At 39.7% G+C, this 16580-nt stretch overlaps 1 protein-coding gene across 3 annotated transcripts in view; it reads right to left on the bottom strand.

Moving 5' to 3' along the window:
• WWP1 (WW domain containing E3 ubiquitin protein ligase 1) overlaps positions 1-16580 on the bottom strand; it is a 161174-nt gene that overhangs the window by 109874 nt on the left and 34720 nt on the right. For all 3 annotated transcript variants that reach the window (XM_032786385.2, XM_032786365.2, XM_032786375.2), the window contains exon 2: positions 4672-4762. In XM_032786385.2, the coding sequence (XP_032642276.1) occupies positions 4672-4741 (70 nt within the window). In that variant the 5' untranslated portion in view covers positions 4742-4762. The remainder of the gene's footprint in view (positions 1-4671; positions 4763-16580) is intronic.

Below are 16580 nucleotides of genomic sequence, written 5' to 3'. Positions count from 1 at the left end.
CACAGCCTCTTCTCAACACAAAATAGTCTTCTCGTCCAAGACACACACTTCCCACCACAGAGTGTCGCCCCATCCAAAATCAGACTATTCCATATTTACACTATTCCCACCAGCATACAACAACCCTTTCTATCCCGTCCAAGTCCATGTCCCCCAGAAAACAAAACTTATTGCCTCAGTTAACACCAAACCCATTTAAAAAAAAAAAAGTGAATTCCCTCATTCAAAACGTGGCTGTGTAAGGGTTAGGATTGCTCAAATGCACTTCCCACAAACTCACTTATTAAAAGTCAGAGTAAACATCAGATAAGGGAGTATTAATATCTGCAATAATCACAGTCCTTATGGCTTACACACATTAACTTCATTATACCCACACACACAAAGACTACACAGCACAGTAAAAGAGAAACACACAATTCATATACTGAATTCCACAGTCACACAAACAAACCAAAAAACCCTATGATCAATAAACAGCACATTACACATTTCCATGTTCATCTGGTTGAGATAAGAACTGAGGCTTTTCGTTTGAGCATGAATGTGAAGAATCGGATGTGTGCACTGTGTGTTTGCATATTGAGACTGAAGTAGTGCTGCAATATTTAAGCGTTAATACGTGAATTGCAGTGAGTGGTAAGTTACTTCAATTAGCGATTTCCCCAAACCTTTAATAAATGAGTGATGGAAGAGAACTTGATAGCCTTAAGATCTGATCTGCACTTAAAAGTTAGGTCAAATTCCCTGTAGCTGTGTTGACCTAATTTCCAGAGTAGAAGCTACATCCTATGGCATCATTTGGGGAGACGGAGTTTCTAGAACGATGGAAAGACCCCTTCTGTTGCTGTAGAAAGTGTGTGCTACAGCAGCATAGTTATGTCACTGTAGCTGTGCCACTGAAGCACCTGTACTGCAGACATGGCCTACTTCTTACACAGAACAGTTTGTGTGGAGGAATATTAGTATACACATACTTTTAAAAAGATTATTTATATTTTTAGTTTTGATTTCTGAGGCCAAAATTAGTATGGTCTATGTTCACAAATGAATGTATCAAACCAAACAGTTCATCTAATGTTAGTACTCATACTTCCATGTCCTTATATTTTCTCTAAAAGCAAATGGCCCATTTTAACAGAACAGGGAATCAGTAACTTCCTTAATTCTACTGCTAAAAAAAGCGCCGTTTTTTTTTAAAATGCAGCTCAATGTGACGTAAGTGCAAAACAAAATCCAGACGCATTATTTTACAAAGAAAGAACTGCAACAAGGAAGCATAAGATTAAAAGAAGTTAGTAAATTCTCATGTTTCACCTAGTTTAACTATTAAAGCATTAACTGCTTCTATTGTGAAGCTCCATCCTGAAAATTTAGCTAAGTTTGTCAGTACTTTATGTCACACTAGAGACTAATAATAATGAACTCTATACTTGCTATTGACTCCATACTTAATTTTTGATGTCCTATAATCTACAGATACATACCAGAAACGTTAAACAATTGAAAGCAAATTCAGTAAAAAAAGGACAGAACCCATAAAGACGTCATGATTGATGAAGATTTCAAGATTTAAATCAGACATGAGAACCAATTTTAAATTAACTAAGGTGTTTCTGAACATTTGAAACAAAAAGGTGCATGAGGCAAAAAAAACCCTCATCTTTCAGAAATATGAATTTAAACTCAAAAAGGAGATAATTTATATCAATGCCAAATTGCAGACTAAAATTCACAGCTAATTATTCATCAATGCAACCAAAAGGAATGCAGAATATATGAAGCAAAAGGTAATTTAAGGTGTCCTGCATTTTCTTTTGAAAAATGTTCTTAAAGCAACAGAAACTGAACATTTTAGCAACAAACAAAATTAGGGTTTAAGGATGACAATTTGCTATAGCAGAAACCATAGTGAACACACTTGTTAATAAGATTAAAGCCTTCTCATAGATACATAGACTCTAGGGCTGGAAGGGACCTCGAGACGTCATCGAGTCCAGTCCCCTACCCTCACGGCAGGACCAAATACTGTCTAGACCAGCCTTGATAGACATTTATCTAACCTACTCAAATATCTCCAGAGATGGAGATTCCACCACCTCCCTAGGCAATTTATTCCAGTGTTTAACTACCCTGACATGACTATGCAGCATCTACACTTTTCTTTAGTATTAAATCTTCCTTGCTGCAGTTTTTAAGCCATTGCTTCTTGTTTCTATCATTAGAGGCTAGGTGTGCAACAAGTTTTCTCCGCTCTTCCTCATGACATTCCTTTTTAGATAAGCCTGAAAAACTTGCCTATCATGTCCCCTCAGTCTTTCTCTTTTTCCAAACTAAATAAAACGCCAATTCTTTTCAGCCTTCCTAATCATAAGGTCATTGTTCTCAAGACCTTTAATCATTCTTGTTGCTTCTTCTCTGGGACCCTCTCCAATTTCTCCATATATTTCTTGAAATGCAGTGCCAGAAACTGGACACAATACTCCACGTTTGAGGCCTAAACCAAGTGCAGAGTAGAGCGGAAGAAATGTACTTCTCGTGTCTTGTTTACGACACATACCAGAAAAAAAAAAATACTATTACATTGCATCCCAGAATCACGTTTTGCTTTTTTATGCCGTGAACAGTATCACGGCTGATTGACTATATTGTAGCTTTGTGGTCCACTTATGACTCCCTAAGAATCTCTTTCTTGCCATTACTCCTTGTCTAGACAGTCCTTCCATTCTGTATGTGTGAAACTGATTGTTCCTTTCCTAAGTGTCAGCACTTGCATTTGTCTTTATTGAACTTCATCCGGATTTAACCTCAGACCATTTCCTCCCATTTGTCCAGATCATTTTGAATTGACCCTGTCCCTCCAAAGCAGTTGCAATCCCTCCCAGTTTGGTATCAAGTCCGCAAACTTAATAAGCGTACTTTCTATGCCCACATCTAAGGTCGTTGATGAAGATTGAAACAGAGCCGTCCCAAAACAGACCCCTGCGGAACCCCAAGATGTTAATACCTTCCAGCAGGATTGGAGCCATTAACCTACTACTCTCTGAAGTACGGTTTCCAATCAGCCAGAATTATGCACCCACCTTATAGTAGCCTCCATCTAAATTGTGATTTTGCCTAGTTTATCGATAAGGATATCAATGCGAGACCGTATCAAAAATGCCTTACTAAAGTCTAGGTATACCACATCACCGCTTCTCCTTATCACCCCAGGCTCGTTATCCTATCAAAGAAAGCTATCAGATTGGTTTGACACGAATTTGTTCTTTACAAATCCATGCTGGCTATTCCCTATCACCTTACCGCCTTCCAAGTGTTTTGCAGATGATTCTTAATTACTTGCTCATTATCTTCCTGGCACAGAAGTTAAACTAACTGGTCTGTAGTTTCCTGGGTTGTTTTTAGATTTCCACCTTTTATAGAATGGTTAGGTCACTATATTTGCCCTTTTCCAGTCTTCTGACATCTCTCTCATCTCCCATGACTTTCCAAAGATGAAATAGCTAGAGGCTCAGATACCTCCTCTATTAACTCCTTGAGTATTCTAGGGATGCATTTCATCAGGCCCTGGTGACTTGCAGGCATCTAACTTTTCTAAGTGATTTTTTAACTTGCTCTTTTTTAACTTGCTCTTTTATTTTAATCTTCTAAACCTACCCCCTTGCCCATAAGCATTCACCTAATGTTAGACATTCTTTCAGACTTCTCAGTGGAAGACGCGAAACAAAGAAGTCATTAAGCATCTCTGCATTTCCAAGTGTCCTGTTACTGTTTCTCCCTCCGCACTGCAGTGGGTCTACCCTGTCCTTGGTCTTCCTCTTGCTTCTAATGTATTGGATGAAAGAAGTCTTCTTGTTTCCGTTAATTCCTATAGGCTAGTTGAGCTCAATTTTGTGCCTTTGCCTTTCTAATCTTGCCCCTGCATTCCTGTGTTGTTTGCCTATATTCATCCTTTGTAATCTGACCTAGTTTCCATTTTTTATATGACTCCTTTTTATTTTGTAGGTCATGCAAGATCTCGTGGTTAAGCCAATGCAACACTCATTCTAAAATGTGCATAAAACATTCCCTTCTAAAACAAACCTGAACCATTAAAACTAGCTAAGAGTGGATCAGAAATATGGCACATTGTTTCTTTGAGTGACCACAAACCTGGAATGAGTGTAAAATTATGCTTTACATAAACAAAAAAACAAACAAAGGAAGACAAGCCAAACAATAGCTATTCACCCACCTCAGAAAAAACATCTAATCCATATAAAAAGCATTCTCTTAGGAAACTATAAAATTGCAAACCTCTGTATTATTTCATTTTTGCTGACCACACAAAAAGACAGCACACTTTGAACATTACCAGTATGTAAACAAACCCTGCTAAAAATAATCAAAATATCCTGATTTATGCTGCAATACTTTATGCTTTTCTTTTTATCCACAATTTTCTTTTTAAATGTCTTGTGAAACAAATGTGTATTATTTCCAAGATATTTATACATTAGTAGTAAGTAAGTTTGAGTGACATGGGATAATATTTTCTGATACTGCCTTCAGTCTATATTAATAAAGGTTACATAGTTTTTATGCTACAAAGGATTGTTTACTCTGAAAAAGAATACTTTCTGGACTTAATGGCCACATATTAATATATGTAATACACAGATTATTACTTACTAGTTACTTGCATCTGTAATCTTCCATTATGGTTGTTACTGGTATCAGATCTTGGTGAGGCTGTGGCCATGTCAGAAGCTACTGTTTTAACCTATAAAAAAGAAAAAGATAAATATGTCTATACACGTACCCATTTAGTTTACTTAAAAATATCCAACTTCACATGTTGTCCACAAGTATGAAGTAAAATAAACTGAGAAACTAAAACAGTGAGTGTCTTTCAGTCACTGAGGTATACCAGAACATGATACATTATTGTATAACCAAATTAAAGTAATGGTTTTACATTTCTGTTGTGCCTTCTAGCTAAGGACCTCAAAGCACTTTACAAATATTAAATGAAGTCACTTCAGAATACCCACCTGAATTAGGGAAGTATTACCTTCATTTTATAGATGGAGAAAGTAAAGTAGAAGACTAATAGAATAATAGAAAAACACAGGGCTGGAAGAGACTGCAAAAAGGTCATCTAATTCTGTCCAAGGCAGGATTTACCTACAACATCCCTGCCAAGTGTTTATCCAACGTGTTATTAAAAACCTTCAATTACAGGGATCTCACAGCCTTCAAGGGTATGTCTACGCTACCCCCTAGATTGGCAGGCAGTCATCGATCCAGCAGAAATCGATTTATCGTGACTAGATCTGACAAAATAGATCAACCCCCAAGAGTTCTCCCATCGACTCCTGTACTCTAGAGCTGCAAGAGGTGCAGGCAGAGTCGATGGGGGAGCGGCAGCAGTCAACTCACCGTAAAGATACCACAGTAAGTTGATCTAAGTATGTCAACTTAAGCTACATTTGTAATAAATCTCTTTTGACGGTAAAGAGTTAACAAGTTCGGTAAGCCTGGCTGTCACCTGACCAGAGGACCAATCAGGGGACAGGATACTTTCAAATCTTGAGGGAAGGAAGTTTTTGTGTGTGCTGTTAGTTTTTGGTTGTTGTTCTCTCTGGGTTCTGAGAGTGACCTAACAGTCGCACCCGAGTCTTTCTCTTCCAATCTCTCATTAACAAGGCTCTTTCAGCTTCACACATGTATGAATATAAGATAGATAGGTGAGTTAGGATTATGTGTTCTTATATTTTGGCAAATGATGCATTCTGCGGAAGAATTCAATGTGTCTTGTGGATAGGTTACAAGTCTTAGTCACTAATTCATGAAAAATAACTAATAAAGATAAGATTTCCCAGTGATCTAATAGCTGAAAAAACCCAATGATAACATATTCCACATCTAAGAATTAACAAAAATATTTAATACATATCCTCTCTTTAATTAAAGTTTCTTGTTAAAAAAAATAAGATTGTTCATTTTATATTTGCGTTGAGACCCCAGAGGACAGTAGTCTGGATACAGGAAATTGGGGAAAAAGAGAGGTGAAGGGAGAGAAGCTAAATTATCTCTCTGGTATACGATTACTGTCCTTTTCTCAGGCGAGAGTCGGAAGGGGAGAGAAGAGGGACGTGCATTCTCCCTTAGTTTTAGATCAAAGGAGTTTGATCACAAGTGATTCAGGAACAGAGGGAGCCTAGGACAGCCATGTGGGGGAAGAGTTACTATCCTTTGTTAAGAATCCAGCAGTCGTCTTTAGGTCCCTGGGTAAGTCTTTGGACGGGGACCAGTAATACAGCACTGAATTCTAGTATGGGCAGCGCTACAGGTTCTAAGCTGGTAATTAAGCTTAGAGGAATTCATGCTGGTACCCCATCTTTTGGACGCTAAGGTTCAGAGTGGGGAATTGTACCATGACAACGTTATTCACGTAGCTGAAGTTGCAAAACTTAGATCGAGCCCCACCACCCAGTGTAGACCAGGACTAAGTAACTTGTTGCAATGCTTATCTATCCTTAAAGTTCGATACTAGGAAATACTTTCTATCCTAAAGTTTCCCTGTGGCAAACTAAGCTGACTACTACTTGTCCAACCCTCAGTGGACATGGAGAACAACTAATCCCCGTCCTCTTTATATCAACCTTTTATGTATTTGAAGACTTATTAAACCTTCCCTCAACCTTCTTTTCTATAGATGAAACATGCCCAATTCTTTCAACCTTTCCTCAGAGGTTAAGTTTTCTAAAACTCTTACCATTTTTGTTGCTCTCCTCTGGACTCTGACTAATTTGTCCACATATTTAAGTGTGGTATCCAAAACTGGACACATTACTCCAGCTGAGGTTTCACTAGTGCTGAGTAGAATGGAACAATTACATGCCATGTCTTACATACAACAATCTTGTTAATACATCCTAGAATGACACTTGCCATTTTCACAACAGCACCCCGCTGTGCTGTTTCAATTTATGCTACATTATAGTAATTTCCAAGATCCTTTTCTGCAGTACTACTGCCCAGTCATTTCCCACTGTGTTTGTGATTTTTCCATCTTTCCTTACTTTGCAGGTGTCTTTACTGAATGTCACCATATTGATTTCATACCAATTATTCAGTTTATCAAGACCATTCTAAATTCTAATTCTGTCCCCAAGTGCTTGCAACTCCTCAACCTCATGTCATCTGCAAATGTTATAAGCATACTCTCCACTCCATCATCCAAGTAATTAATGAAAATATTTAGTCCCTGCTGGACTCCACTTGATATATGTGCCCAGTTTGACAGCTAACTCTTAATTATTCTAAGTATGTTTGTTCACCACTTATGCACCCACCTTACAATAATTTGAACTAGACTAAGATTCCCTCGTTTGAGAATGTCATGTAGGACCATGTGGGACCATGTCAAAAGCCCTTCTGAAGTCAAGATACATGTGTACTTCTTCCCCCAATCCACTAGGCCAATTGACCTTTTAAAGAACAAAGTTAGGTTGAAAGAAATTAGGCTGTCTCTTTCTATTTAGATGGTAAGTACTTTGGTGCAGGGACTGTCTCTTGCAGTTTGTTCAGTGCCTAAAACAATGAGGTCCTACTCTCTGACGAGATGTTACAGTAGTGTCTGGAAACAAGACAAATAACTTGTCTGCAGAAGAGCCAGAAAAAGAACACAGCTGACTCCATGTCCTAGGGTTTAGTCACGAAAATATCTAATTTAAAATGTAACTGCCAAAACTTGGATATGAGCATATGTAATTAATTTATGTTTGTTTGTAACCTGAACAGGTATAACAACAACAACAACATCATGCAAGCCATTTACATAGGAGCAAAGAGATAAGATATATACAGGGTCCTGTGAAGTCTGCAAGACAGAGAGATCAAATTCTGTGGCAAGCAACTCTATATTCTATGGTAAGAACTCCTAAATTCTCCAGCACTGTTAATTTATTGTAGTTCTATGAAATACTCTTCATTTTCTAGCCATCCCACCCCCAAACACACAATACTATGGATCAGTTTAAATATTAATTTATGCACAATTTGTCAAAGGCTTTCAGCAACTATTTCTGATTAAATATTTTGTCCACTGCATTCTCTAGATGACTCAACTCAGCATGGATCAGAAGTTATGACTTTCACCTGGCACTTCAGTTTAGTATCTCCATCTCCTACGTCGTACATGCCAGGGAAGCAAGCCTCAAGCCTCAGCTGCTGCTCTATTCCCTAGGCAGCCTGCCTGCCCAGCCTGCACTTCTGGTTCCAGTACTCTAGCACTTGCTCCCTCTGCATGTACCTTTGCCTTATTCTACAGAACAGTGAAGAGAGAATTCACGACAATTCAATTAATTTCCCCTTGCGAAGGAAGTTCCAGAGTATGCAGCAGCTCCAGGCACCTTGATAAAACAAAGTGCTGGGCACACTGCTGCAATGAAATAATGAAGTGTGCAAGAAAAATGCTGAATTCTGTGTTATCTTGGGAAAAATACCAAATATACCATTGCTGCAGAATCATGGAGTCTCTAAAGCCTTGTGTGAGGTGACCTAGGCAATTCACCCTTCTCAGAACTATTGTTTCAGGCTGTTTACAGACTCAAATGGGTATTAGTTACACACAGTTCACATTTTCAAGGTTATCTTTGCAACCATAAGGATTAGACATTTTTTAAAAAATGAATGCCAAGATTCTGGACACAATTCTATAGCAAAGAATACAGTGGACTTTTGGGAATACAAATACTGCAGACATTGGGAGAGAGAATGAGTGAAATTACTGCTTCAAACACCTAACCACTGTTTTTGTCCCTCAAATCTCAAGCAATTTTGTATACACAATTAAGTCTGACATACCAAATTAAATTCCTGGAGACTGCTTGTGGGGCAGATATGATCTACGCATGCTGAAAACCTTTAATCAAAAATGTAAAAAGAATAAAGTTATTCTAAAAGTTTTAAAACAGGCAAGTGCTTTTTAGTCCATGGACACTAAATTTTCCACTACAAGACTGAAAACAATGTAACTAGTACAATATATTGTGACATTTATAAAAGATTGAATTGATCTTAGATTAAATGTCCCCACACCTCTGGTCTATATAATTAAAAAAGCTGCACCTTTTAACTCATTCAAATTTGATGGCGGGAGTTACTGATGACAGGTTTTTTTAAATTTAAATTATTTGCATATATTATAGTTAGTTTAGGCCTCAGCCTATCCTGTTATAGTAAATAATTTTCCAATGTAAAATTAAACAGGTTTACTTTTAAAACAAAAAATGAACTTACATAAAAAACATTTTAAACCCACTGTGCACCTGCCTCATTTACCGCAATTGTTCTATGACATGTTGTGAAAGGCTGTGCTTCCTCCAAATGTATGTTCATCCACTGTATGTAAAGAAGCCATATCCACCTTCATCTATACCAGTGGTCTGCAACCTTTCAGAAGTGCTGTGCCGAGTCTTCATTTATTCACCCTAATATAAGGTTTCACATGCCAGTAATACATTTTAACGTTTTTAGAAGGTCTCTTTCTAGAAGTCTATAATATATAACTAAACTATTGTTGTATGTAAAGTAAATAAGGCTTTTAAGATGTTTAAGAAATTTCATTTAAAATCAAATTAAAATGCAGAGCCCTCCGGATTGGTGCACTGTGCCACTGAAAATCAACTCATGTGCCGCCTTCGGCACACGCGCCATAGGTTGCCTACCCCTGATCTATACCATGTAAAGAGCCAGAACTCTTTCTGAACCCTACTCTTCATCATCATGTATCTGCACACATCATCTCAGTTTATATTTGAATGCACGTGCATTACTAATAAAATACAGAGAATTTTATCAGATATAAGCCAGTGTACATGCCATGAAGTTTTAAAAAAATATATAACATGTAATTAAATCAAGTAAGATTCTAAGTTGCTGCCACTTTTCTGTCTCTACCTAAGGTGCTAAGTCTTCTCACACACACACACCCAGAAAAACTGCACTATTTTCACTCCTTCCATGCTAACAAATAATGGATCAACTATTTGATGACATTTTATGAAAAAAATCATGCTTTGACTCCAAAGTAATCATACCAATTTTCAACTGAAAAGATAAAACTGGGAAATTTATAAGCATTCGAAAATGTCCCTTCTTAACAGAAACACCTGGGGAACCTTAGCTATGAGAATTACCAATAATAAAAATAGTAATTATATTTAAAATAATCTTGAATACAACTGTCCAGGACTCAACATGACACAAAAAAAGTCTGGAAGATTTAGAAGTAAGTTTTCAGATCTAAAGGGGTAATTAATAAAAGTTAACTACTAGCAGGAGAGCCAGAAAATCAGTCATGAAATTAATGTCTTGAAGAATCATCTTGTAAGTAGGAATTCAGCTGGTGAAGTGGGCCTAAATATCAATTTGTGCAAACTTTTAAATTTAAAGTACCTAACCTTTATAGGTACATACAATATACAATAACAGTGTTTTCCTGAGTCTGCAGACAGTACCATCCGAATGGCCCTGCTGCTTATAGCTTTGACTGACAACAGATGAGGATGGGGACTGAATAGAGTAGTAAAAAACTTATTTTCCTCCTCCTACCCCACATCCTAACAGAAGCCAGGACAGGTCTCTTTCCCCAATGCCCTCTTCATAGTAGTTAAGCATGTAAATAAGGTCCAGAAACAGCATCCTAATCAAATCTCAACATACTCTCCCTTCGCAGCAGCTTGGGGGTAACCAGGGGTCTGAGCGTCAGTATTTCTCCTGGACTGAATAGGAATCTTGGGCCTGTGGCCACAGCTGTATTCACAGTACATCTCTACATGAGACAATCTCGGACTGAATCCCAGTGGAAGCAATACATGGTCATTTTCTCCCTGTGGTCTCTGACACAGCAATCCAGGGGACAATGCACAGGATAGTGATGAACTTTCAAATTTCTTCCATCCAACTTTTAACGACACTGGACGTGTCCAATATTTTATGAGAACACAATTCCCTCTCATCTCCAAACGCCCCCTCATGGCTGGGTACCCTAATGCCCAAGGTGATGCTGTCCTACTTTCCCCCTCTCAAACCCCTAACGACACCACAAAAAAGCTTTATTCCCTCAATAATACTCCTCCCTGAGGCTGATTTATTACAAAAAATGTAGCACAAACATTAAGTAACAAAAGTCCCCAAAACAATCCATTTATAACCTCCATGGATATAGTCCTTAAAAATCCATGACATCTAATCCATTGATGTAACATACCACACTAAAGGATCTTTCACTACACCTGGTCTTTTCTTTGATTCTCTCCCATCCTTCTCCCAGAACAGTACCCCAGCTCTTCCTGCTGGAGTTCAACCACACTCTTCCCAGCCATAACTCCACCCCGCCTCTCTGCTGGAAATTCATTCTCATCACAGGAGTATTCATTACTCTCCCTGTTCTATTAATTTCTCATCTCAGACTGGCCAGCAGGTAGGCCCTACTACTGTTCCCTGGCCCTCAGCCTTATGTTCTTCTGGTTCCAGCTTTCCAGCATGGAGATATCAGTGAGTAAACCCTTTTACTGCTTCTGCCTTCAGCCCACTCTGGCCCTCAGCTCTATCTGGGAAATCACCAGGCAATTAACTCTGCTAATTTCCTGCTTTCACCCCCTCCAGCCTGAGACCTCTCCCCTCTCTAATTCTCCCTCATCCTTTATAGCCCCAGGTGTTGCCCCACCCATTTAATTAGCCAAACTTGGAGCCCTTGTTCTGGCACAGGGATGCCAGACCTGCTTTACTTAAAGGGGCCAGTCATCCTGAAACAACGAAGGATTCAAACTTGATTTCTCCATAATCAGCAGCACATAATCCAGTGCACATGCAAAGGAAGTATCCTATACCCTTGTAACTAGCCCAATTCAGATTACCATTCCCTGGCAGTGCTATAGGTATCAAAAACTTTCAGAGCCCTAACATCCTGAAGAGTGACTGTAGTTCAGACAGACATCAGGCCACCATGTTTTCTTTAAACAAGCACCATGGCTCCAAGTACTGTCTTTTCTGTCCAGAATCATCTGTCCCACATGACATTTCTACTTACCACGTACCTGGCCAGAAAGAACAATAAGAGAAAGACTTGGCCAACTTATGATATATTTTCATCAGTTAGATCTTTAGATCAGTGAGGCACAGACCACATCTTTCTCCAGGAGTGACCACTAGCCCAGTTCACCAGCAACATACAAAGGGGTCTGTTGGTCTTTTGTTTATGGCTCTGATAACTGATCATATGAGCAAGGGATGCCTTCTCTAGCCACTGGTGAAGGAGAACTCTTTATGCCTTTCCTCCAAGTCCTCTGGTAACAAAAGTGCTAGTACAGCTCAGAAGAAAAAGGTTTTATCCTAAAATCTCCACATTGACCTAGAACAATAGGGTTCTCAATTTTGTTGCAAATGGTCAAAACTGATGCTATGAGGAGGAGCATCTGGTCTCAGATGACCACTTAGACTCAGGTACTTTGTTTCAACTTGGGAGACCTCTCCACAACAGCTTGGTTTCTGACAAGAAAAAACAGGAGTACTTGTGGCACCTTAGAGACTAACAAATTTATTTGAGCATAAGCTTTTTTGGGCTACAGCCCACTTCATCATATGCATGCAGTGGAAAATACAGTAGGAAGATAGACATATATATATACACACACACACACAAAAAATATGAAACACTGGGTGTTACCATACATACTCTAACAAGAGAGATCAGTTAAGGTGAGCTATTACCAGCAGGAGGGAAAACAACTTTTTGTAATGATAATCAAAATGGTCCATTCGCAGCAGTTAACAAGAAGTTGTGAGGAACAGTGTGTGTGGGGGAGGGGGCGCGAATAAATATGGGGAAATAGTTTTACTTTGTGTAATGACCCATCCCCTCCCAGTCTTCAGTCAAGCCTAATTTAATGGTGTCCATTTTGCAAATTAATTCCAGTTCAGCCGTCTCTCGTTGGAGTCTGTTTTTGAAGTTTTTTTGTTGTAATATTGCAACTTTTAGCTCTGTTTACTCGATTAAACAGACTTAAAGTTGCAATATTACAACAAAAAAACTTCAAAAACAGACTCCAACGAGAGACGGCTGAACTGGAATTAATTTGCAAAATGGACACCATTAAAATAGGCTTGACTAAAGACTGGGAGGGGATGGGTCATTACACAAAGTAAAACTATTTCCCCATATTTAGTCGCGCCCCCCTCCCCCCCCCACACACACTTTTCCTCACAACTTCTTGTGAACTGCTGCAAATGGACCATTTTGATTACCACTACAAAAAGTTGTTTTCTCTCCTGCTGGTAATAGCTCACCTTAACTGATCACTCTTTTGTGTGTGGGTGTGGTGTGTGGTGTGTGTTGTGTGTTGTGTGTGTGGTGTGTGTGTGTGTGTGTGTGTGTGTGTGGTGTGAGAGAGAGAGAGAGAGAGAGAGAGAGAGAGAGAGAGAGTGGGTGTGTGTCGTTCCTACTGTATTTTCCACTGCATGCATCCGATGAAGTGGGCTGTAGCCCAAAAGAGCTTAGCTCATAGACATGTGTTTTCTCTAAGGTGTCACAAGTACTCCTGTTCTTTTGCAGATACAGACTACCACGCGGCTACTTCTGAAAATTGACAAGAAAGAGCTTTTAGCTAGTGCTCACAGGCAGGTTGTCCTATTTTCTTGGAACAGCCACTGGAAATAAAAAAACAGAAATGGGGGGGGAGGAGGAGTCGGGAGTGGTGAATGTTTGACAGAATCAGGAATGTTCTCTCACTGCATAAACTACAGTGGACTATTTTGGATTCAGACTCAAGAAAGACTCCCGCTTTGGATTTTGGCATGCAAAATCTGCTGTCTCTTGCCTGCTCCAGGGAGAAAGCATCAGGCTTCCAAGGCAACAAGCAAGCAGGGTCAGAACTAATTTGGAGCAAGAATCCAAGAAGTTACCCATCTAGATTTTCATATCCCATACAATCTTAAGGAGAGTTTGTTTTGTTTTTTTTCCAATTCCCATATGTTCCTTTCATCAACATTTCCTATCCCTGCAGTTAAAACAACCATTCACTTCATAAGATACAAGAATGGCCATACTTGTCAGACCAAAGATCCATCTAGCCCAGTATCCTGTCTTCTGACAGCGGCCAAAGCCAGATGTCCCATAGGGAATGAACAGACAGGTAATTACAAAGTGATCCATTCCCTGCCACGCATTCCCAGCTTCTGGCAAACATAGGCCAGGAACACCAGCCCTATCCACCAGGCTAATAGCCATTGATGGACCTATCTTCCATTAATTATAGTCTTTTTCTGAAACCCTGTTATAGTCTTGGCCTTCACAACATCCTCTGGCAAGTTCCCACAGGATGACTGTGCATTGTGCAAGAAATACTTCCTTGTTGTTTAAACCTGCTGCCTATTAATTTATTTGTGAAACTCTGGTTCTCCTTATGAGACGGAATAAACAACACTTTCTATTTCCTTTTTCCACACATTCATGATTTTATAGACGCCAATCATATCCTCTTAGTCGCCTCTTTCCAAGATGAAAAGTCCCAGTTTATTAATCTCCTCCTCTTAATTTCTCCCCTATTAAGCCGTCCATACCTTAAACATTTTTGTTCCTTTTTCCAAAGTTTTCGCAATATACTTTTTTGAGATGGGGTGACCACATCTGCAGACAGTAATGTAAGATGGGCATAACATGGATTAAGATACAGGCAATGATATTTCTTCTTATATACTATCCTTTCTTAATGATTCCAACATTGTTTGCTTTTTGACTGCCACTGCACATTGAGTTTAGTTTTCAGAGAACTATCCACAATAGCTCCAAATCTTTCTCAGAGGTAACAGCTAATTAGACCCATCATTTCATATGTATAGTTGGAATATGTTTTCCAATGTGCATTACTTTGCATTTATCAACATGAATTTCACTGCCATTTGCTGCTCATTCATCTAGGTTTGAAGATCTTTGGTAATCTTTGCAGTCTGCCTGGGACTTAACTATCTTGACTAGTTTCCGTGGCACCTATAGACAACAGATGTTTTGGAGCATGAGCTTTCATGGGTGAATACTCACTTCGTCAGATGCATGTAGTGGAAATTCGCAGGCAGGTATATAATGCAAGCAAGAAGCAGCTAGAGATAACGAGGTTAGTTCAAGTCAGGGAGGATGAGGCCCTGTTCTAGCAGTTAGGTGTGAAACCAGAGAGGAGAAACTGGTTTTGTAGTTGGCCAGCCATTCACAGTCTTTGTTAATCCTGAGCTGAGGTGTCAAATTTGCAGATGAACTGGAGCTCAGCAGTTTCTCTTTGAAGTTGGTCCTGAAATTTTTTTGCTGCAGGATGGCCACCTTAAGGTCTGCATAGTGTGGCCAGGCATTGAAAGGTCTCCTACAAGTTTTTGTATATGCCATTCCTAATACTGACTTGTGTCCATTTATCCTTTTCCGTAGAGACTGTCCAGTTTGGCCGATGTACATAGCAGAGGGCATTGCTGGCATAGTGACGACGTATATACATGGTGGGACGGCCGTGAATGAACCTGTAATGGTGTGGCTGATCTGGTAGTCCTGTAATGTGTCGCTGGTGTAAGATGTGGGCAGAGTTGACATCGAGGTTGTTGCATGGATTGGTTCCTCAGCTAGAGTTATATGGTGCGGTGTGCAGTTACTGGAAGATATGCTTCAGGTTGGCAGGTTGTCTGTGGCGAGGACTGCTTGCCATCCAAGCCTGTGAAAGTGTAAGATCATTATCCAGATGGTGTAGATACCTGATGAGGCGTGGGGGGGTTTTTAGCTGGGACGTATGTGATCTCCTGGAGTCCTATTGGTTTCCTTCTTGGGTTTGTCTTGCAGTAGCAGGCTTCTGGTACAGGTCTGGCTCTATTGATCTGTTTCCTTATTCCTCGTGCGGGTATTGTAGTTTGAGAATGCTTGTGGAGATTTTGTAGGTGTGGTCTCTGTCTGAGGGGTTAGAGGCAGATGTGGTTGTACCTCAGGCTGGCTGTAGACAATGGATCATGTGATGCCCAGGATGGAAGCTGGAGGCATGAAGGTAGGCATAGTGGTCGGTAGGTTCGTATAGGGTGGGTTAAGGTACCATCACTTATTGCACCGTGGTGTCTAGAAGTGGACCTCCCGGTTAGATGTCACAGGCTGAGGTTGATGGTGGGGTGAAGCTCTCGAAATCATGGGGATTTTTTGCAAGAGTCTCCTTCCCAGGGGTCCAGGTGATGAAGATGTCATCAATGTAGGGTAGGTAGAGAAGTGTGTGAGTGGACGAGAGCTGAGGAAGCATTGTTCAGGTTGGCCATAAAACCGCACCATAGTAATCTAGCTCAGGAACCAAACCCTGCAACAACCTCGGATCAACTCTGCCCACAATCTACAACCAGCGACACCATTACAGGACCTAACCAGATCAGCCACACATCACCATTCATTCACCTGCACGTCCACCAATGAATATAACCCATCAATATGCCAGCAATGCCCTCTGCTATGTACATCGGCCAAACGGACAGTCTCAACGGAAAAGGATAAATGGACACAAATCAGAATATTAGATGGC

This window comes from Chelonoidis abingdonii, chromosome 2 (genome assembly GCF_003597395.2).
Source record: "Chelonoidis abingdonii isolate Lonesome George chromosome 2, CheloAbing_2.0, whole genome shotgun sequence".
Classification (NCBI taxonomy): domain Eukaryota; kingdom Metazoa; phylum Chordata; order Testudines; family Testudinidae; genus Chelonoidis; species Chelonoidis abingdonii.
The sequence above is the reverse complement of the archived record's forward strand: the minus strand, read 5'-3'. Positions and strand labels throughout refer to the sequence as shown.